Source organism: Lampetra fluviatilis, chromosome 10, assembly GCF_964198595.1.
Source record: "Lampetra fluviatilis chromosome 10, kcLamFluv1.1, whole genome shotgun sequence".
Taxonomy (NCBI): Eukaryota; Metazoa; Chordata; class Hyperoartia; order Petromyzontiformes; family Petromyzontidae; genus Lampetra; species Lampetra fluviatilis.
The window spans coordinates 4,772,259-4,785,810 of record NC_136284.1 but is presented as its reverse complement, the minus strand read 5'-3'; the positions used below and the strand labels follow the sequence as shown (position 1 = coordinate 4,785,810).

The 13,552-nt window shown below is 44.3% G+C and overlaps 1 protein-coding gene across 2 annotated transcripts in view; it reads left to right on the top strand.

Moving 5' to 3' along the window:
• The first annotated feature begins 387 nt into the window (after positions 1-387).
• The window catches only part of MED24 (mediator complex subunit 24), a 13,843-nt gene continuing 678 nt past the window's right edge, over positions 388-13,552 (top strand). Inside the window, exons 1-25 of one of the 2 annotated variants that reach the window (XM_078860210.1) lie at positions 388-682; positions 1,962-2,091; positions 2,245-2,327; positions 2,744-2,782; positions 3,136-3,209; positions 3,318-3,571; positions 3,897-4,011; positions 4,547-4,697; positions 4,946-5,059; positions 5,681-5,728; positions 5,845-5,927; positions 6,049-6,135; positions 6,265-6,376; positions 6,604-6,747; positions 6,952-6,997; positions 7,268-7,350; positions 7,466-7,641; positions 7,762-7,861; positions 8,262-8,437; positions 8,863-9,139; positions 9,682-9,863; positions 10,465-10,558; positions 10,802-10,901; positions 11,024-11,104; positions 13,030-13,175. In XM_078860210.1, the coding sequence (XP_078716336.1) occupies positions 1,962-2,091; positions 2,245-2,327; positions 2,744-2,782; positions 3,136-3,209; positions 3,318-3,571; positions 3,897-4,011; positions 4,547-4,697; positions 4,946-5,059; positions 5,681-5,728; positions 5,845-5,927; positions 6,049-6,135; positions 6,265-6,376; positions 6,604-6,747; positions 6,952-6,997; positions 7,268-7,350; positions 7,466-7,641; positions 7,762-7,861; positions 8,262-8,437; positions 8,863-9,139; positions 9,682-9,863; positions 10,465-10,558; positions 10,802-10,901; positions 11,024-11,104; positions 13,030-13,175 (2,895 nt within the window). In that variant the 5' untranslated portion in view covers positions 388-682. The remainder of the gene's footprint in view (positions 683-1,961; positions 2,092-2,244; positions 2,328-2,743; positions 2,783-3,135; positions 3,210-3,317; positions 3,572-3,896; positions 4,012-4,546; positions 4,698-4,945; positions 5,060-5,680; positions 5,729-5,844; positions 5,928-6,048; positions 6,136-6,264; positions 6,377-6,603; positions 6,748-6,951; positions 6,998-7,267; positions 7,351-7,465; positions 7,642-7,761; positions 7,862-8,261; positions 8,438-8,862; positions 9,140-9,681; positions 9,864-10,464; positions 10,559-10,801; positions 10,902-11,023; positions 11,105-13,029; positions 13,176-13,552) is intronic. The other variant, XM_078860211.1, reaches the window with a different exon arrangement.

Sequence of the window (13,552 nt, the reverse complement as noted above, 5' to 3'; positions counted from 1 at the left end):
GGTGTGGGGGGGGCTGGCCGTTTTGGGGTTGTGGGTGGCTTTATTGGGGGTGTCTAGGCGTTTGCGGGGGGTGTAGGGGGACTGGGGGTGTGGGGGGCTGGGCGTTTGGGGGTTGTGTGGGGGGCTAGAGGTGTGGGGGGGTGTAGGGGGTTATGGTGGGGGAGGGCTGGGGGAGTGGGGGCCGAGGGGGTGTGGGGGGGGCTGGGGGAGTGGGGGGGCTGGGCGTTTGGGGGTTGTGTGGGGGGCTAGAGGTGTGTGGGGGCCGAGGGGGTGTGTTGGGGGCTAGAGGTGTGGAGGGGGGGTGTAGGGGGTTGTGGTGGGGGTGGGCTGGGGGTGTGTGTGGGGGGGGTATCCTGAGCAGTCTGCGCCGGACGTTGCCCCTTTAAAGGCTCCGGGACGCTGTCGCCATCTTCCGCGGGCCTTGTGCGAGGTGCGGGGAGCAGTCGCCTCAGCCCCGCTGCCTTGCTCGCCTATCGCCCTCGTCAGCACGTCTCTCTCGTTGAAACGAGCGCGAGTAGTCCGACAACCGTATCGTGTTTGTTTCGTATGATTTCGAGTGTGATTTAAAGAGAAATCCTCCTCCCCCCTCGGGACCACGGCCTGACCGGCCAGCCCCAGCCCCGATCCCGCCGGCATAGGCGCATCGGTTCCGGCGGCGTGGCTAGGAAAGCCGTAGGCATCGGTGGGTTCTACACTTTACAGACACAATTCTAGACACAGTTTGCGTTTAATTCGTCATTGGAATCATGAACCGTGATCAGTCCACTCCTGGATGAAGCTCTCGCTCCCGACAGTCCATCGCCAACCCTCACGGTTCTACGATGTTAACAAGGAACCACTTTTGCAAATGATTTGGTGGTGTCGGTCCATCTTCGCTGTTGAATGTCCGCAACATATGAGCACCGTAACGCGCCTAATTGTGGAAGTCCTTTTTTAATTTATATTACAATTGTAATGGGGGTCCGATTCGCACACTTATGTTGTGTTTTGACTTCGGAAAGATTTGTGGACTTGGAACGTTTAATTGTAGGTGGCTTTGGTGAAGTATGTGAACAGGCGCTCTGATGCAAAGTTTTGCCGCTAATTTGTGAACCGGTCTGCAAATAAATATTGTTGTAGTGAGGACTTTTGAAGGCCCTTAATGCAATCCAACTACGTACATACAGTTGTGTTTTTTAACGTTAACACTGCCGTGAATTTATCCATAAAATCGTGAGTTTTGAGACTTGTTTGGAGTGCCCTGCCAGCTGGTGTCAATGTATCATGTTGTCTCTCAAATGTGTGGCCAATTCCATTGTTATGAGAGCGACTTTGTTGCCATGTCAATGTGTTAAAGCCACGCTATTAATAACCAGGGGGAACTTGTGGTGTGAGCGTGAACTTTCCTGGTATCTTGACTGGGGTTGCGTTACTTTGTAGGACAGCCTAAACCTGAAGCGTATGCCATAAACCACGTATTAAACGACTTGCCAGTATTAAAGCGCAGCTGAAAACATTGAGATACAAAACCTATAAATATAAACCTCAGCTGTATACGAGTCCATTTGCTTTTGCATGTGTAACCAAGTTAACGGTTGAGCAGTGACAGATTGGTTTCCACACTGTACTCGGAACTCGGTCACCTGGATTTGATTTCCGGCCAGAGCTAATATCAGTGGCGAGTGATATTCGAACTGATTCTGGACCCCACCTTCATGAACCTACACTGACCAGCGTGCTGAAGTATGGTCAATCAATCACCCCACACTTAAAAAGTGTGGGGATGCCTTCATGCAGTTGTGGGTTAGAAAATGACTGCAAGAAGTCATTACGATTTAATCGTCTCTCTTTAAGATGATACCTGAAATAGAAAAATGTATGAATGAAAAGATGCCGACATTCGTTTGTATGCATGTATGTTGAACTTCTTTAGCACCGCACGTTGCCCACCGTGCTAATCGGAGGTTTAATCTGTGTTCCAGATGAAGGGGGTCAGCCTTAGGCAGGCCATCCTCCAGGCCTGGAGGGAACGCTGGCCTGACTATCAGTGGGCCATCAACCTCAAGAAGCTCTTTCCCAGGACCACTTCCTGGGATGTGCAGGGCTTGGCAGGTAAGATTTGCTTGAGAGGTCGTTTATAACTTTTAGGGTCATGTGCATACCATGCAGTGTTAAATGCATTTGACAATACCAGAGATGGTCATGAAAAATGTAATTCATGATGTTGGTGATTTAGTTGGATAATCTGTTACATTTTTTTCTTAGATCATCTTTTGGAGCAGGCTATGGTTGGCCCAGCTCCGAATGCGCTTATTTTCTCATATCTAAAGTATGCCATCAACTCACAGGTACCTGCCTTAACCTACAAATTGATGTACAGTAAAATCTTAGATTGAGAGCATAATTCGTTCCAGAAACGTGTTTGTAATCCAAAGCACTCGTATATCAAAGCACTCGTATATCAGTTGTGATCACGTGACGCTCGGCAAAGCGTATACACGTACTACTCGTATTGCAAGACCTCGCTCGTTTATCAAATTAATATTTATTTTAAAATGTTGCTCGTCTTGCAAAACACTCGCAGACCAAGTTACTCGCAATCCAAGGTTTTACTGTATTTACACTCATTGTGTATTTCTCGCACCATCTGCATAAATAATTGATATACAACAGTGAATGCAATTTTGCGTAATACATTTCCTGACATTGAAATAATTGTATTCCACATAGTAATTGTCAAATTTAAAATCTTTATTGCCTCTAGATGGTGTCATATTCAAGCATTCTTCTTGCCATCACAAAGGTAAAACTGATGTTTAATTTTGTATTCATAATTTGCTACTACGTATACTAGCATATTTTGGACCATGAATATACATTGGTTGTTCTTAATATCAAATGTTATGTCATTGTGACCTTTTAAAAACTTGATTTGGTGTCACCCATGTCACTTGCAAATTAGACTAATCCTTGTCTCTTCTGAGTTCATATCTCGTGAAAAAATTACCTGAAACTATAGTCACTTTAAAAGAACATTATTTTATGATCTGAAATGTTATAAGAGTTATTTAAATATTATTGTTGCAGGAAATATGTTCGGTTTTAATTTATTTATGGGCATATTTGGTAATAAAACAATGTCTGTTTTTATTTAAGTTTGAAGACACTTCAAAGGAGCTCTGCATGAAGACCCTGCTGGATCTCATTAACAACATTTGCCCAAAATTGAGGTGGGTAATCCATAATAATCGCCTACAATGTAAAAAAACCAACATTTAATAATTCCCTGTTTACTGACAGGTCTGTAGCTCACATTGATGTCTTCTCTTCATGCACAGCTGTCATGGAAAGGCAGAGGAGTGCATGGGTCTGTGCCGTGCCCTGCTCAGCTGCCTACTGTGGCTGCTGCAGTGTCTGTCGCACTGCTTGGAGAGGCTCAGAGCCAATGCCGCCAACTCCGCCAATCCCGGTGGGGCCGTCTCGAGCGCCGGCGTCGACAATATGCTGGGCCCCATCGCCGGGGCACTGGAGAAGCTGCTGGGCACCACAAAGAACCGTGCACTTCTGCACATCGCACGTCTCGAGGAGCAGAGTATGGGCACGCCACCTTATATTCAAATCAGTGGGCACGTTGATGCATGTTTAAGCCACAATGACAATTTGTTTAACGAAACTTGAGAATTTAAATGGCTGACAATTTAAATATATTACATCCCCAGCACCTTTTATGAATAGGTTTGCCAAGGTTTTTTACAAATGTATTTTTGTTTTCCAATTCTGTATTTTGAAGTGTGCTTGTTATTATCAGGTTGTCTGTGCAGTGTTGCCAATGCAAAGTGTTGTTGCACTATTATAGCCTGTGGATGTAGCCAATGTGGTTGTACAGGCCCTTGATTGTTGGTGTGATTGGCACGCAGGCATCTGGTCGGTGGTGGAGCAGACCGCGTGGAAGGTTCCCGAGTGCTTGATTGGCGTCAACATCCAGGATGAAGTCCGTACCCACCTGGAGGACAGCATCCTCATCATAAAAGGGTAAAACTAGGGTGTAGCAGACAATCCTGAATATTGGATTAAACTATTTAAGTCAACTGAAGATAGCTTGCCTCAGTTCCTGACTACCCAGATTTTTATTTTAGAATTATATCTTGCCAGTATTAGTTTCCGACATGACGTTGCTTACTTATGACCATATCACCTGGAATGGTCTGATCTCGTCAGATTTTTCGAAAGCCGGGATAGTGCTTGGATGGGTGACCACTATGCATGCTGGGTTGTCATGGATCTACAGGGCTATGATACATAGGTTTTTGAGGATAGTGCAGCAAAATCCACTGTCGCACTACATGCATGTTTTCCGCCTTCACCAAATCGCACTCAGCAGCGCGTTAGAGTATGGTCAAACAATCCCCATGGCTGACATGGCAGGGAGAGGCCCTCGTACAGCAGTGGATTAACAACAAGTTGTGATTCTTAAAAAAAAACCACCATTACCTTTGCTGGTTGTTACATTCTCAGATACATTTTACCTGGGTGCATTCGTGACTGATTGTGTTTATTGCTTTTGCAGAATTCCTTCGCTGTTGACCATACATGAAGAGCACTCCTACAAAACAGAATACCCCACGGTCCACGCTCTGGTCACACTAGAAGGAACCATGAACCTCACTGCTGACGGCCAACCGCTCATGGAGCACTTACTGCTTGTCAAGAAGATGCAGGTACCAATTGACGCTGTATAATACATTCGAGTTGACTTCAATTGTACTTATTTTGCACCGTACGTAGCTAACCGTGCTAATCGGTGTGAGATGTGTTGTGAATTTCTGATGTTTTACAACATGCTGCACCAGCTGCTTTCCGCACCAAAGCATTGAACCATTGCTTGTTGACTCATCAGTGCGTAGTTCTGCACGACTTGTCTGCTGTTATCCTTTGCTGACTGTGTTTACTCTTTGCTCTATGCCAGCGGATACCCATGCAGTACCTGTTGCTGGAGGTGTGGAAGGCCTGCATGGTGGGGCTCATAGAGGCTCAGGAGGGAATCGAGGAGCTAAAGTGGACGGCATTCACCTTCCTCAAGGTTTCATTGTTTACTAAACGTTTTCTGGATTTGGATTTGAATCTGGATCCAGACTGATGTGCAAGTTAACATAGGCCTCATTGGTTAACTCGCCATCAATTGAAACTTCCCTGTGTCTCTCCCTATCTTTTTTGTCTTGATCTCTCTTCGTTAAGTATCTCCTTGTCCCTCACACCCTTTCTCTACGTATGTCTCTTATCTCTCCCTCACTGTGATTGGAGTTGTTGCATAGTAGCTACTGTTCCTTTACATGTTCTTGTCCCCCCCCCCCACCCATACTGCAGGCCTTGGTGGTCAAGTGACTGTAAAAATAATATTCGGCGTTTTTTTCGAATATACAAATAAAACTGTCGGTATTTGACCAAATTTGAAGGCAAAGCAGATATTAGGTGCACCCCTGCCTTTGAGTGTGCAAATTAGTTTTTGTCATGCACATTTAAAACTTACTTAATAATGATATCGGCCATGTTCTATCCACCGCTGGATGAAGTCCTCCCCATGTCATCACCATTCTTCATGGTCCGGTGATGCCGCAATCCATCTCACTCCTGTGCATGCGTTAATCCCATCACTCCATCTCTGATGATTTAATGTCAAATTATGTGTTATTTGTATTTCCAGATTCCACAAGTGCTGCTTAAATTAAAGAAATGCTATAATGGAGAAAAGGTAATCGTGTGATTGTGAAACCCACATTCCTTACATTAATGTTTATCTTTCTAAATTCCTCTGGTGTGTGAAAAGCTAGCAGTGACGGATATTAAAATGCTGACTTTTATCCACAGGACTTTTGCGAGGAACTCAACCTTGCCTTTGAGCATTTGGTGAAACTAACCCCACTGCTGGACAAAGCAGACCACAGATGCAAGTATGTACTTCACGGAATCCCTCATTGTAACAAAACCATGAAGAAATTATTCAATGACTTGCATCGTATTTTCTAATTGTCCCCATTGCTTGTGCCTTAATTATCCTTGTATGTACTTTAGCTGTGACTGCCTGCAGCTGATACTGCAAGAGTGCAACAAACTGGAACTCCTTTCTGACATTCACATGAAGAAATTGATTGGAGTCAGGTACATGAATATAAACATTTTATAAATGAAGCAATATTTTTTTAATGTATTACATCGTTAAATATTTGTTTACAGAGGGAGAATACAAGGTAACGTGTGTGTAAGCATAGGTGGCATTTGTGTGTACAGAACTACAGATCGCGAACAAGTACCTCAGTCCAAATCTCCGGAGAACTCCAACGTGCAGCCAAACCCAGGACTCATCCTCCGAGCTGAGCCCACCGTCACCAACATCCTTAAAGTGAGAACGAGCGGCTTTCCAGGAGCCACAGACCATCACTATTCTACACGTTGCTTAATTTCACCTCTTATATAAACCTTTGTCATGCTTTTAAATATTACAACTAATGTAACACATTTTATCTCACCACATTTCTTCTGAATAAATTGTATCTTGGTTCAGCAACATGACAGCTTTATCACAATTACACGTGTTTGTAAATAGGTGTCGCGTACCCTCTTTCACAGACCATGGACGCAGACCACTCCAAGTCTCCTGAAGGCTTGCTGGGAGTGCTGGGTCACATGCTGTCAGGCAAGAGCCTAGACCTGCTGCTGGCCGCAGCTGCTGCCACTGGCAAGCTCAAGTCATTTGCGCGCAAGTTTATCAAGTATGGCACTTATCTGCACAGAAACGGCTCACTCTAGTAAATGTTTTTTTCATTAGTGGCTTTTCACTGTCGTGCACCTAGTTTGGTGTGTTTTATGTTCATATGTATGACTTTACACCCGGAATTTAAACGACGATCCCCAAAGGACTGGTTTGACATTTATACCATGGCTTATTTGTATTTTTGTTTTCTTCCGCACTTTTGGCTGCATAGGCTGAACGAGTTTGCCAAGCACATGAGTGGAGAAGGAAGTAAGTTGAGACGTCATCATATGCACCAACATACGTGTTGGAGTATGCACCCGAGAATATTCTGGAATAATGATGCGCTAAATAAACTCCCAAGTCAAGGATACTGAGGCTAACCTGCTAATGAAAATTTCCCGGTATATCTGACTTCCAGAAGATAATGTACGCTATACTCGTGCTTTAGTAAATGAAGCATATTATTTATGTGTTATAGATTAAGTTGCGTACGTGTGGCTAATGTGCTAATTGTAAGCTGTTGTGTGCCTTTCAAAGCCAAGGCCTCTCAGGTCCGAGCGTTACTCTTCGACATCTCGTTCCTGATGCTGTGCCACGTTACTCAGATCTATGGCTCAGAGGTAAGCCAACATATACAGCCTGGAATACCACAACCTCGCACTGTGTATAGCAATGCAGCACAAGAAGTCTGGCACTGAATGTGCATGCTGAGTGCCGGATGTGGTCATTTTGCAGGTGATCACGTCAGACCCATCGGCGGGAGGTGAGCTAACTTTCTTCGAGTCGTGGATGCAGCTGTGCATGCCAGAAGAAGGCAAGAGCCTGAACCCAGAGCATGGGCTCCGCATTGATCCCAGCAAAGTGGAGGCACTCATCAATCACCTCAACTCTTCGGGCGAGATGAAGCTAGTGTGAGTAGTGCGCTTTATATCAGGACTGTATCGTGGACTGATTGACCTGTGTTTAGCCTGACTCCAGGTTAAGTCGGGTGATATCACTTGATTATTTATTCTGAGTCTGTCTTTCCGCAGGCAAGTGAAGTGGCACGAGGTGTGTGCCAGCCTGCCGGGGGTTGTGAATGAGGTCCTGAATGCCTGGGAGCATGGACTGCTCACCATGGAGAATGTCCAGGTATTGCCAATGTCCAGGTATTGCTTTGCTTTGTGTTAAAACGTTATTTGTCAAGTTCTGCTTACACATTGGCATAATTGTTTGCATGTTTGTAATTACAACATAATAACGTTTACCAAAAATGATTTTACCATGAAGAAGGCCCATTGACTGAAACATCACCTGTTATATTGGTGTGTAGGTTATTTGAGCACCGCAGCTAATTCTGTATCAAGATCGTTTTTTTTACTAATGTACCAAATAAGAAATGTTCACATTGCTGTTTTGTTTAGCTTAAAGCTATACCTGTGGCTTTTTAAATCAGTTTCTGTGGTCGTATTACCTTTGGAAATGCTAATTATGGTTCTATATTCTAGATCTAGAAGAGTTGGGTTTTTTTTCTGCCTCCCCCACCCCCCAGAAAATCACTGACAACCTGAAGGGTAAAATGTGCAGCATGGCCGTGTGCTCGGTGGCGTGGCTCGTGACTCACATCCGGCTCCTGGGGCTGGAGGAGCGGGAGAAGCCACTGCAGCTCATCCAGCTGCTGGTATCGCCCATCCAGGGAGAGAGCACCCTGCAATTCTATTCGGAGAGGTGAGATGCACACACCTACAACACATTAGACGCTGCTCGCCACTCAGTGGCATCACTATGACATCTTGTGCCAAACTCGGTGCACTCTGCGGCCACGTGAAGTGCCAAACGTTCGCTAGCAAGAGGTCACAGGACGGAACGAAGTCTGTTATGAGGTTAACTGCTTGAGATGGTGGCAGATGTACTATCTGCACTCCCCACTGTCCTATCTTGTCGTGCTTCAACTGACTGGTGCTGTGCTCATTATCCAGAGTGTCATTCCTTCGTTTTTCCTCTGTTCGCTACCACTTAGTAGTTAACTATTTAACTATTGCACTAACATCAGCTGTTTAGGTCGTTTTAAGATTTGGAATTGTTCACGTGTCTGCCTAGCTTCATCTAAAGCTGCTCCCCCGCCCCACCTCCACCCTTCCTCGTGCCCGCAGGGTGATCATCATGAGCTCCATCCTGGAGAGGATGTGCGCCGACGTGCTGCAGCAAACCGGCATGACGGTGCGCTTCCCCGGCGGGGCCCCCAACGAAGGATCTCCGGCACCGGTGACGCGGGAGCTGCTGCCCGGGGCGCGGCCCGTTCGCGAGCTGCTCTCGTCCACGTTCTCGGCCTCCATGGCACGAGGGCTGCTGCACACGCGCGCCCTGCACGCGCTGGAGGCCAGCCTGCACATGGGCGGCCTGCACTGGTTCACCAACAACCTCGTCAAGGTGGGAGCCCAACGGGGCACCACTTTTGGGAATGTGTTTTTCTTTTGTCTTGTTTCAGTTGTGCTTTAAAGAATGTGAAACATTCTAAAGGTCAGGGGTTGTATTTACATTACATTGATGTTTTTGTCCATCACATTGTTGACAGTAATCACCGCACAATTTCAGATTCATATAATTAAAACTACAGTGCAAATAAAACTATGTTACTGAAGGCCTGCCAATGTAGATCCAAAGATGCCTGTGTTTTTTTAAAGGTATTAGAAATGGTATAATCTGCATGTATCGGCTCACAAAACGTTTCCCATACTTGTCAATGTTGTCTCTCCATCTCTATTTCTGGCACCCTGTTCCTTTTCCAATATTGTAGTGTCCAGTCTGTTGTGGATATGATCCAACAGTCAGTTACTCTTTCCACTTGGCTTTCCCATTTCCATTTGAGTATTTTCGCTGTAATAAATGCATCAGTTACATAATTCTTTTAAAATATTAAGGCTTGCTAATTGGGGTGCACATAGCTCACCGTGGCCTCTCACAATGCACAGGAGCTGCTGCAGGAGACTCGCAAGGAGAGTGCGGAGACAGCGGTTGAGCTCCTGTACAGCATCTTCTCACTGGACATGCACCAGCTAACGCTCTCGCTCCTTGGCCATGTCCTGCCACCCCTGCTCACCAGCCCCGCCAAGTGGCCATTACTCACCGACCCACCAGGCCGGGCTCTTGCCAGGTTTGCCTGCTTGCAGACGTCCACGACACTCATGCCATAACCACTCATTTGTCCACTTGTGTTGCCGCCTCTTAACAATTGTCATTCATTTTTCGATTTCAAGCTTTCGTGACTGCAGGGATTCATATTCTTGGTTCTTTCGGTAAAGTCACGTAGAAGGAAAATAATAAAAATAAAACATAATATAATAAAATTCTCATGACGTTTCGGCCACAACGCAAGCAGCCGTCCTCAGGTCTCATTAAGAGACGCTGTCTTTCCGACAGCTCTGTTTCTTCACCTGAGGACGGCTGCTTGCGTTGTGGCCGAAACGTCATGAGAATTTTATTATATTATGTTTTATTTTTATTATTTTATTTTTTCCCTTCTACATGACTTTACCGAAAGAACCAAGAATATAATTGTCATTCATGTTCGAAATGTAATTTTTTGCCATCAAATACTTCACTTCCTCAAGTGTATGAAGCTTGTTGATTTATTGCTCTTTCTGCATTTTTGGTAGTTACCTGTTGATTAACCAGTGGTCGTTGTTTTGGTGTTCGGTTTAATGGTTGGGAGTGCGGTGAGCATTCAGCTAACAGCCTACTGTGTGACTTGGCAGGCTGGCAGTCTGGTGTGCCATAACCTCATACTCCGTGTACAACCGCAGTCAGACGTCTGCTCGCTACAGAAAGAGACCCCGGGAGGACATCGAGGTAAAGTACTGCCCTATATGAGCAGTCTTATACGAACGTTTTTTTCAATTATTCCACAGTATACTTAACGTTTCTTAAAAAGTGGTATTTTAATCCACAAATGGCTGAGTTTTTCTTAATCTGTGTAATTGTACTTGTTAATTTGATACTGTTTGGCTGCGAGTCCTAGAGTTCAAAGCCACTGCCATAAGTATTTTTGGATTAAATAATTTATATGAAGTTGCATTTTGACATTTTCAACAGGATTATGTCAGCCTCTTCCCGTTGGATGACACGCAGCCGTCCAAACTCCTGAGGCTGCTGAGCTCGAATGAGGAAGACCCCAGCATTTTGTCCAGCCCAGGTGGCCTACGATGCACTGCCCTACTATGCACTGCCTTATTGAGATCAGCTGTATTATATATTTTATTGCAGTAGACTTGTGGTTATCCTCATAGTTGTGCTTGTCTGCATTCTATCCTAAAGGTGACCGATCCATGAGTAGTTCTCTCTCAGCTGCTCAGCTCCACAACATCAACATGAAGGAGCCTCTGAACCGTGTGCTGGGTGAGTGAGGCCAAAGTGATGCTTAGGGTAAAACAATAATGGGACAAATTAATCTTGCATCCTTTTGTAATGCTTCAAGTCCAAAAATATTTAAGATTTGCTACTCCGACAACCCTGTGGCCCACAAATGGTACCATTTTCAATTCCATAATGGCTACCACACATATGATAAGCTGACATTCTTGAGAGAGCGGCCATTATTTATAACGCATGTTTTGTGGTGGTCAACATGTCATCGCAGCCAATGCCATCAGTTCCTTCTGTGAGATTTTATAGTTAAAAATTACCTCCAATGAGTCCTTACATCATCCAACCATCTGGATTTGAGTTTCAGTGTGTACAGTAAAAGTTCAAATGTTCAGCCTTTTTCTCAATCGATTGGTGGGTGAAGGCCTCCCCCCCCATGCTGTCTCAGTGATGGGAGTTTGTTGACCTTCACATTGGTTGAATTGGGGGAAACAAGACTGGTTCAGTTTAACACGTAGGCTTTCGCGACCAATGTTATTCATAATCAACGATTTTTGGGTTTAGATCGCGTTATTTATAAATGTGTCGTAACCCTCCACCACCCGACACGGCCAATCAGTAAAAAATGTGTCACGTTGACAAAAGACAAATAGTTCACTGCTTTAGCCCACCGGTGTGTTGAAGCCACAACATTTACAATTTGAGTACGACGTTTCGCTGGTAATTGCATCCAGCATCATCGGGCAATTCGCCAGAATGGTGAGGCTCTGCTGTCTCCCGTTCTTATATAGAGCAGCAGCAGGGTGACGTCATCATTAACTCATTAACTCATCAGGTGCAAAGATTCAAGGGGGGAGTGATTGTAATTATATACTAGATTAGTAATCAGGCTATTGTTACGATGCGAGTTGTAGATTAGTAATCATTTGGAATGTGTTTTATTGTGATTATGCTACATTAGTAATCAGTTAGTGGTTGTTTCCCTTATAAGGAATTGTAATGTATCTTATTTAATAATACGCTTCCAGGCCGCACTAAGCCTGTAGCTGTCTGAGCGATTAAAGTTATTTCTGTTTCTCTCAATTTCAATCGATTCTCTAATTAGTCTTTGCCAGTAGTAACTAGTTTTACACAACACTTCCACGTTGTCAAAATCAATTGAGTGTCCCTGTTGGCATGCATGTTCTGCTACTGCCGACAGTTGTGTTTGTGATAGTTTAATATTTCTCTGGTGTTCTTTTAGTCTTACACTAACGTTACGCCCTGTCTGTCCAATATAGCATCTGCCACATACACAATTAATCCGATATACACCTTCTGTTGATAATTTAGGTAATTCGTCTTTAGTGCACATTCCAAATGATTACTAATCTACAACTCACATCGTAACAATAGCCTGATTACTAATCTAGTATATAATTACAATCACTCCCCCCTTGAATCTTTGCACCTGATGAGTTAATGAGTTAATGATGACGTCACCCTGCTGCTGCTCTATATAAGAACGGGAGACAGCAGAGCCTCACCATTCTGGCGAATTGCCCGATGATGCTGGATGCAATTACCAGCGAAACGTCGTACTCAAATTGTAAATGTTGTGGCTTCAACACACCGGTGGGCTAAAGCAGTGAACTATTTGTCTTTTGTCAACGTGACACATTTTTTACTGATTGGCCGTGTCGGGTGGTGGAGGGTTACGACACATTTATAAATAACGCGATCTAAACCCAAAAATCGTTGATTATGAAGACTGGTTCAGATATCATATGCCACTGATATGAGTCGTGCCCAGGAACCGAACTTGGGTTGCCGAATCAATAGCGCAATGCACCAGCACATTGTGTAGGCTGCATCTGTTATCATTCATTATGTTGGACAACATTCAGCTTGTGCTTCATTCATTACCACTTAAACGAACAATAATTCTCACAGCAATCTTTTTTGTCTCGTTTTTACAGCGAACCTATTTCTGCTCTTTTCGTGGAGCCTCACATCCAAGGTGGCTGGACCTCAGACTCAGTTTGTGCAGTGGTTCGTGGAAGAATGTGTGCAGTGCGAGCAGGGCAGTTGTACCAGCATCCTCCACTTCATGCCTTTCACCATGGTTAGTTCCCCACACAGATTTAAGACAGTTGTTAGGTCATTCTGTAAGATGGTACGTACAATTATACAGTATGCGATCAAGGGCAGGAATGATTTTCGGACCGCGCTCTGTATATAGTAAATACGAGCCGAGGCTCATATTATCATACACCTTGGAATTATCCATGAATATGAAAAATATATTCAATTGATAGCGTTATTGAATATTCAATTGATAGAACGTTATTTTTTATATTGATATATATATAAAGCAGTTCCAGGACTGAATTGTGCAAAAAATTGTACTATATTTCCAAGTTAAAAAAATTCTGTTCAGGTACACGTTTAGTATGGCTAAGATACCTGCAGAGATGGATATCATTCGTGGGCATTTTAGAA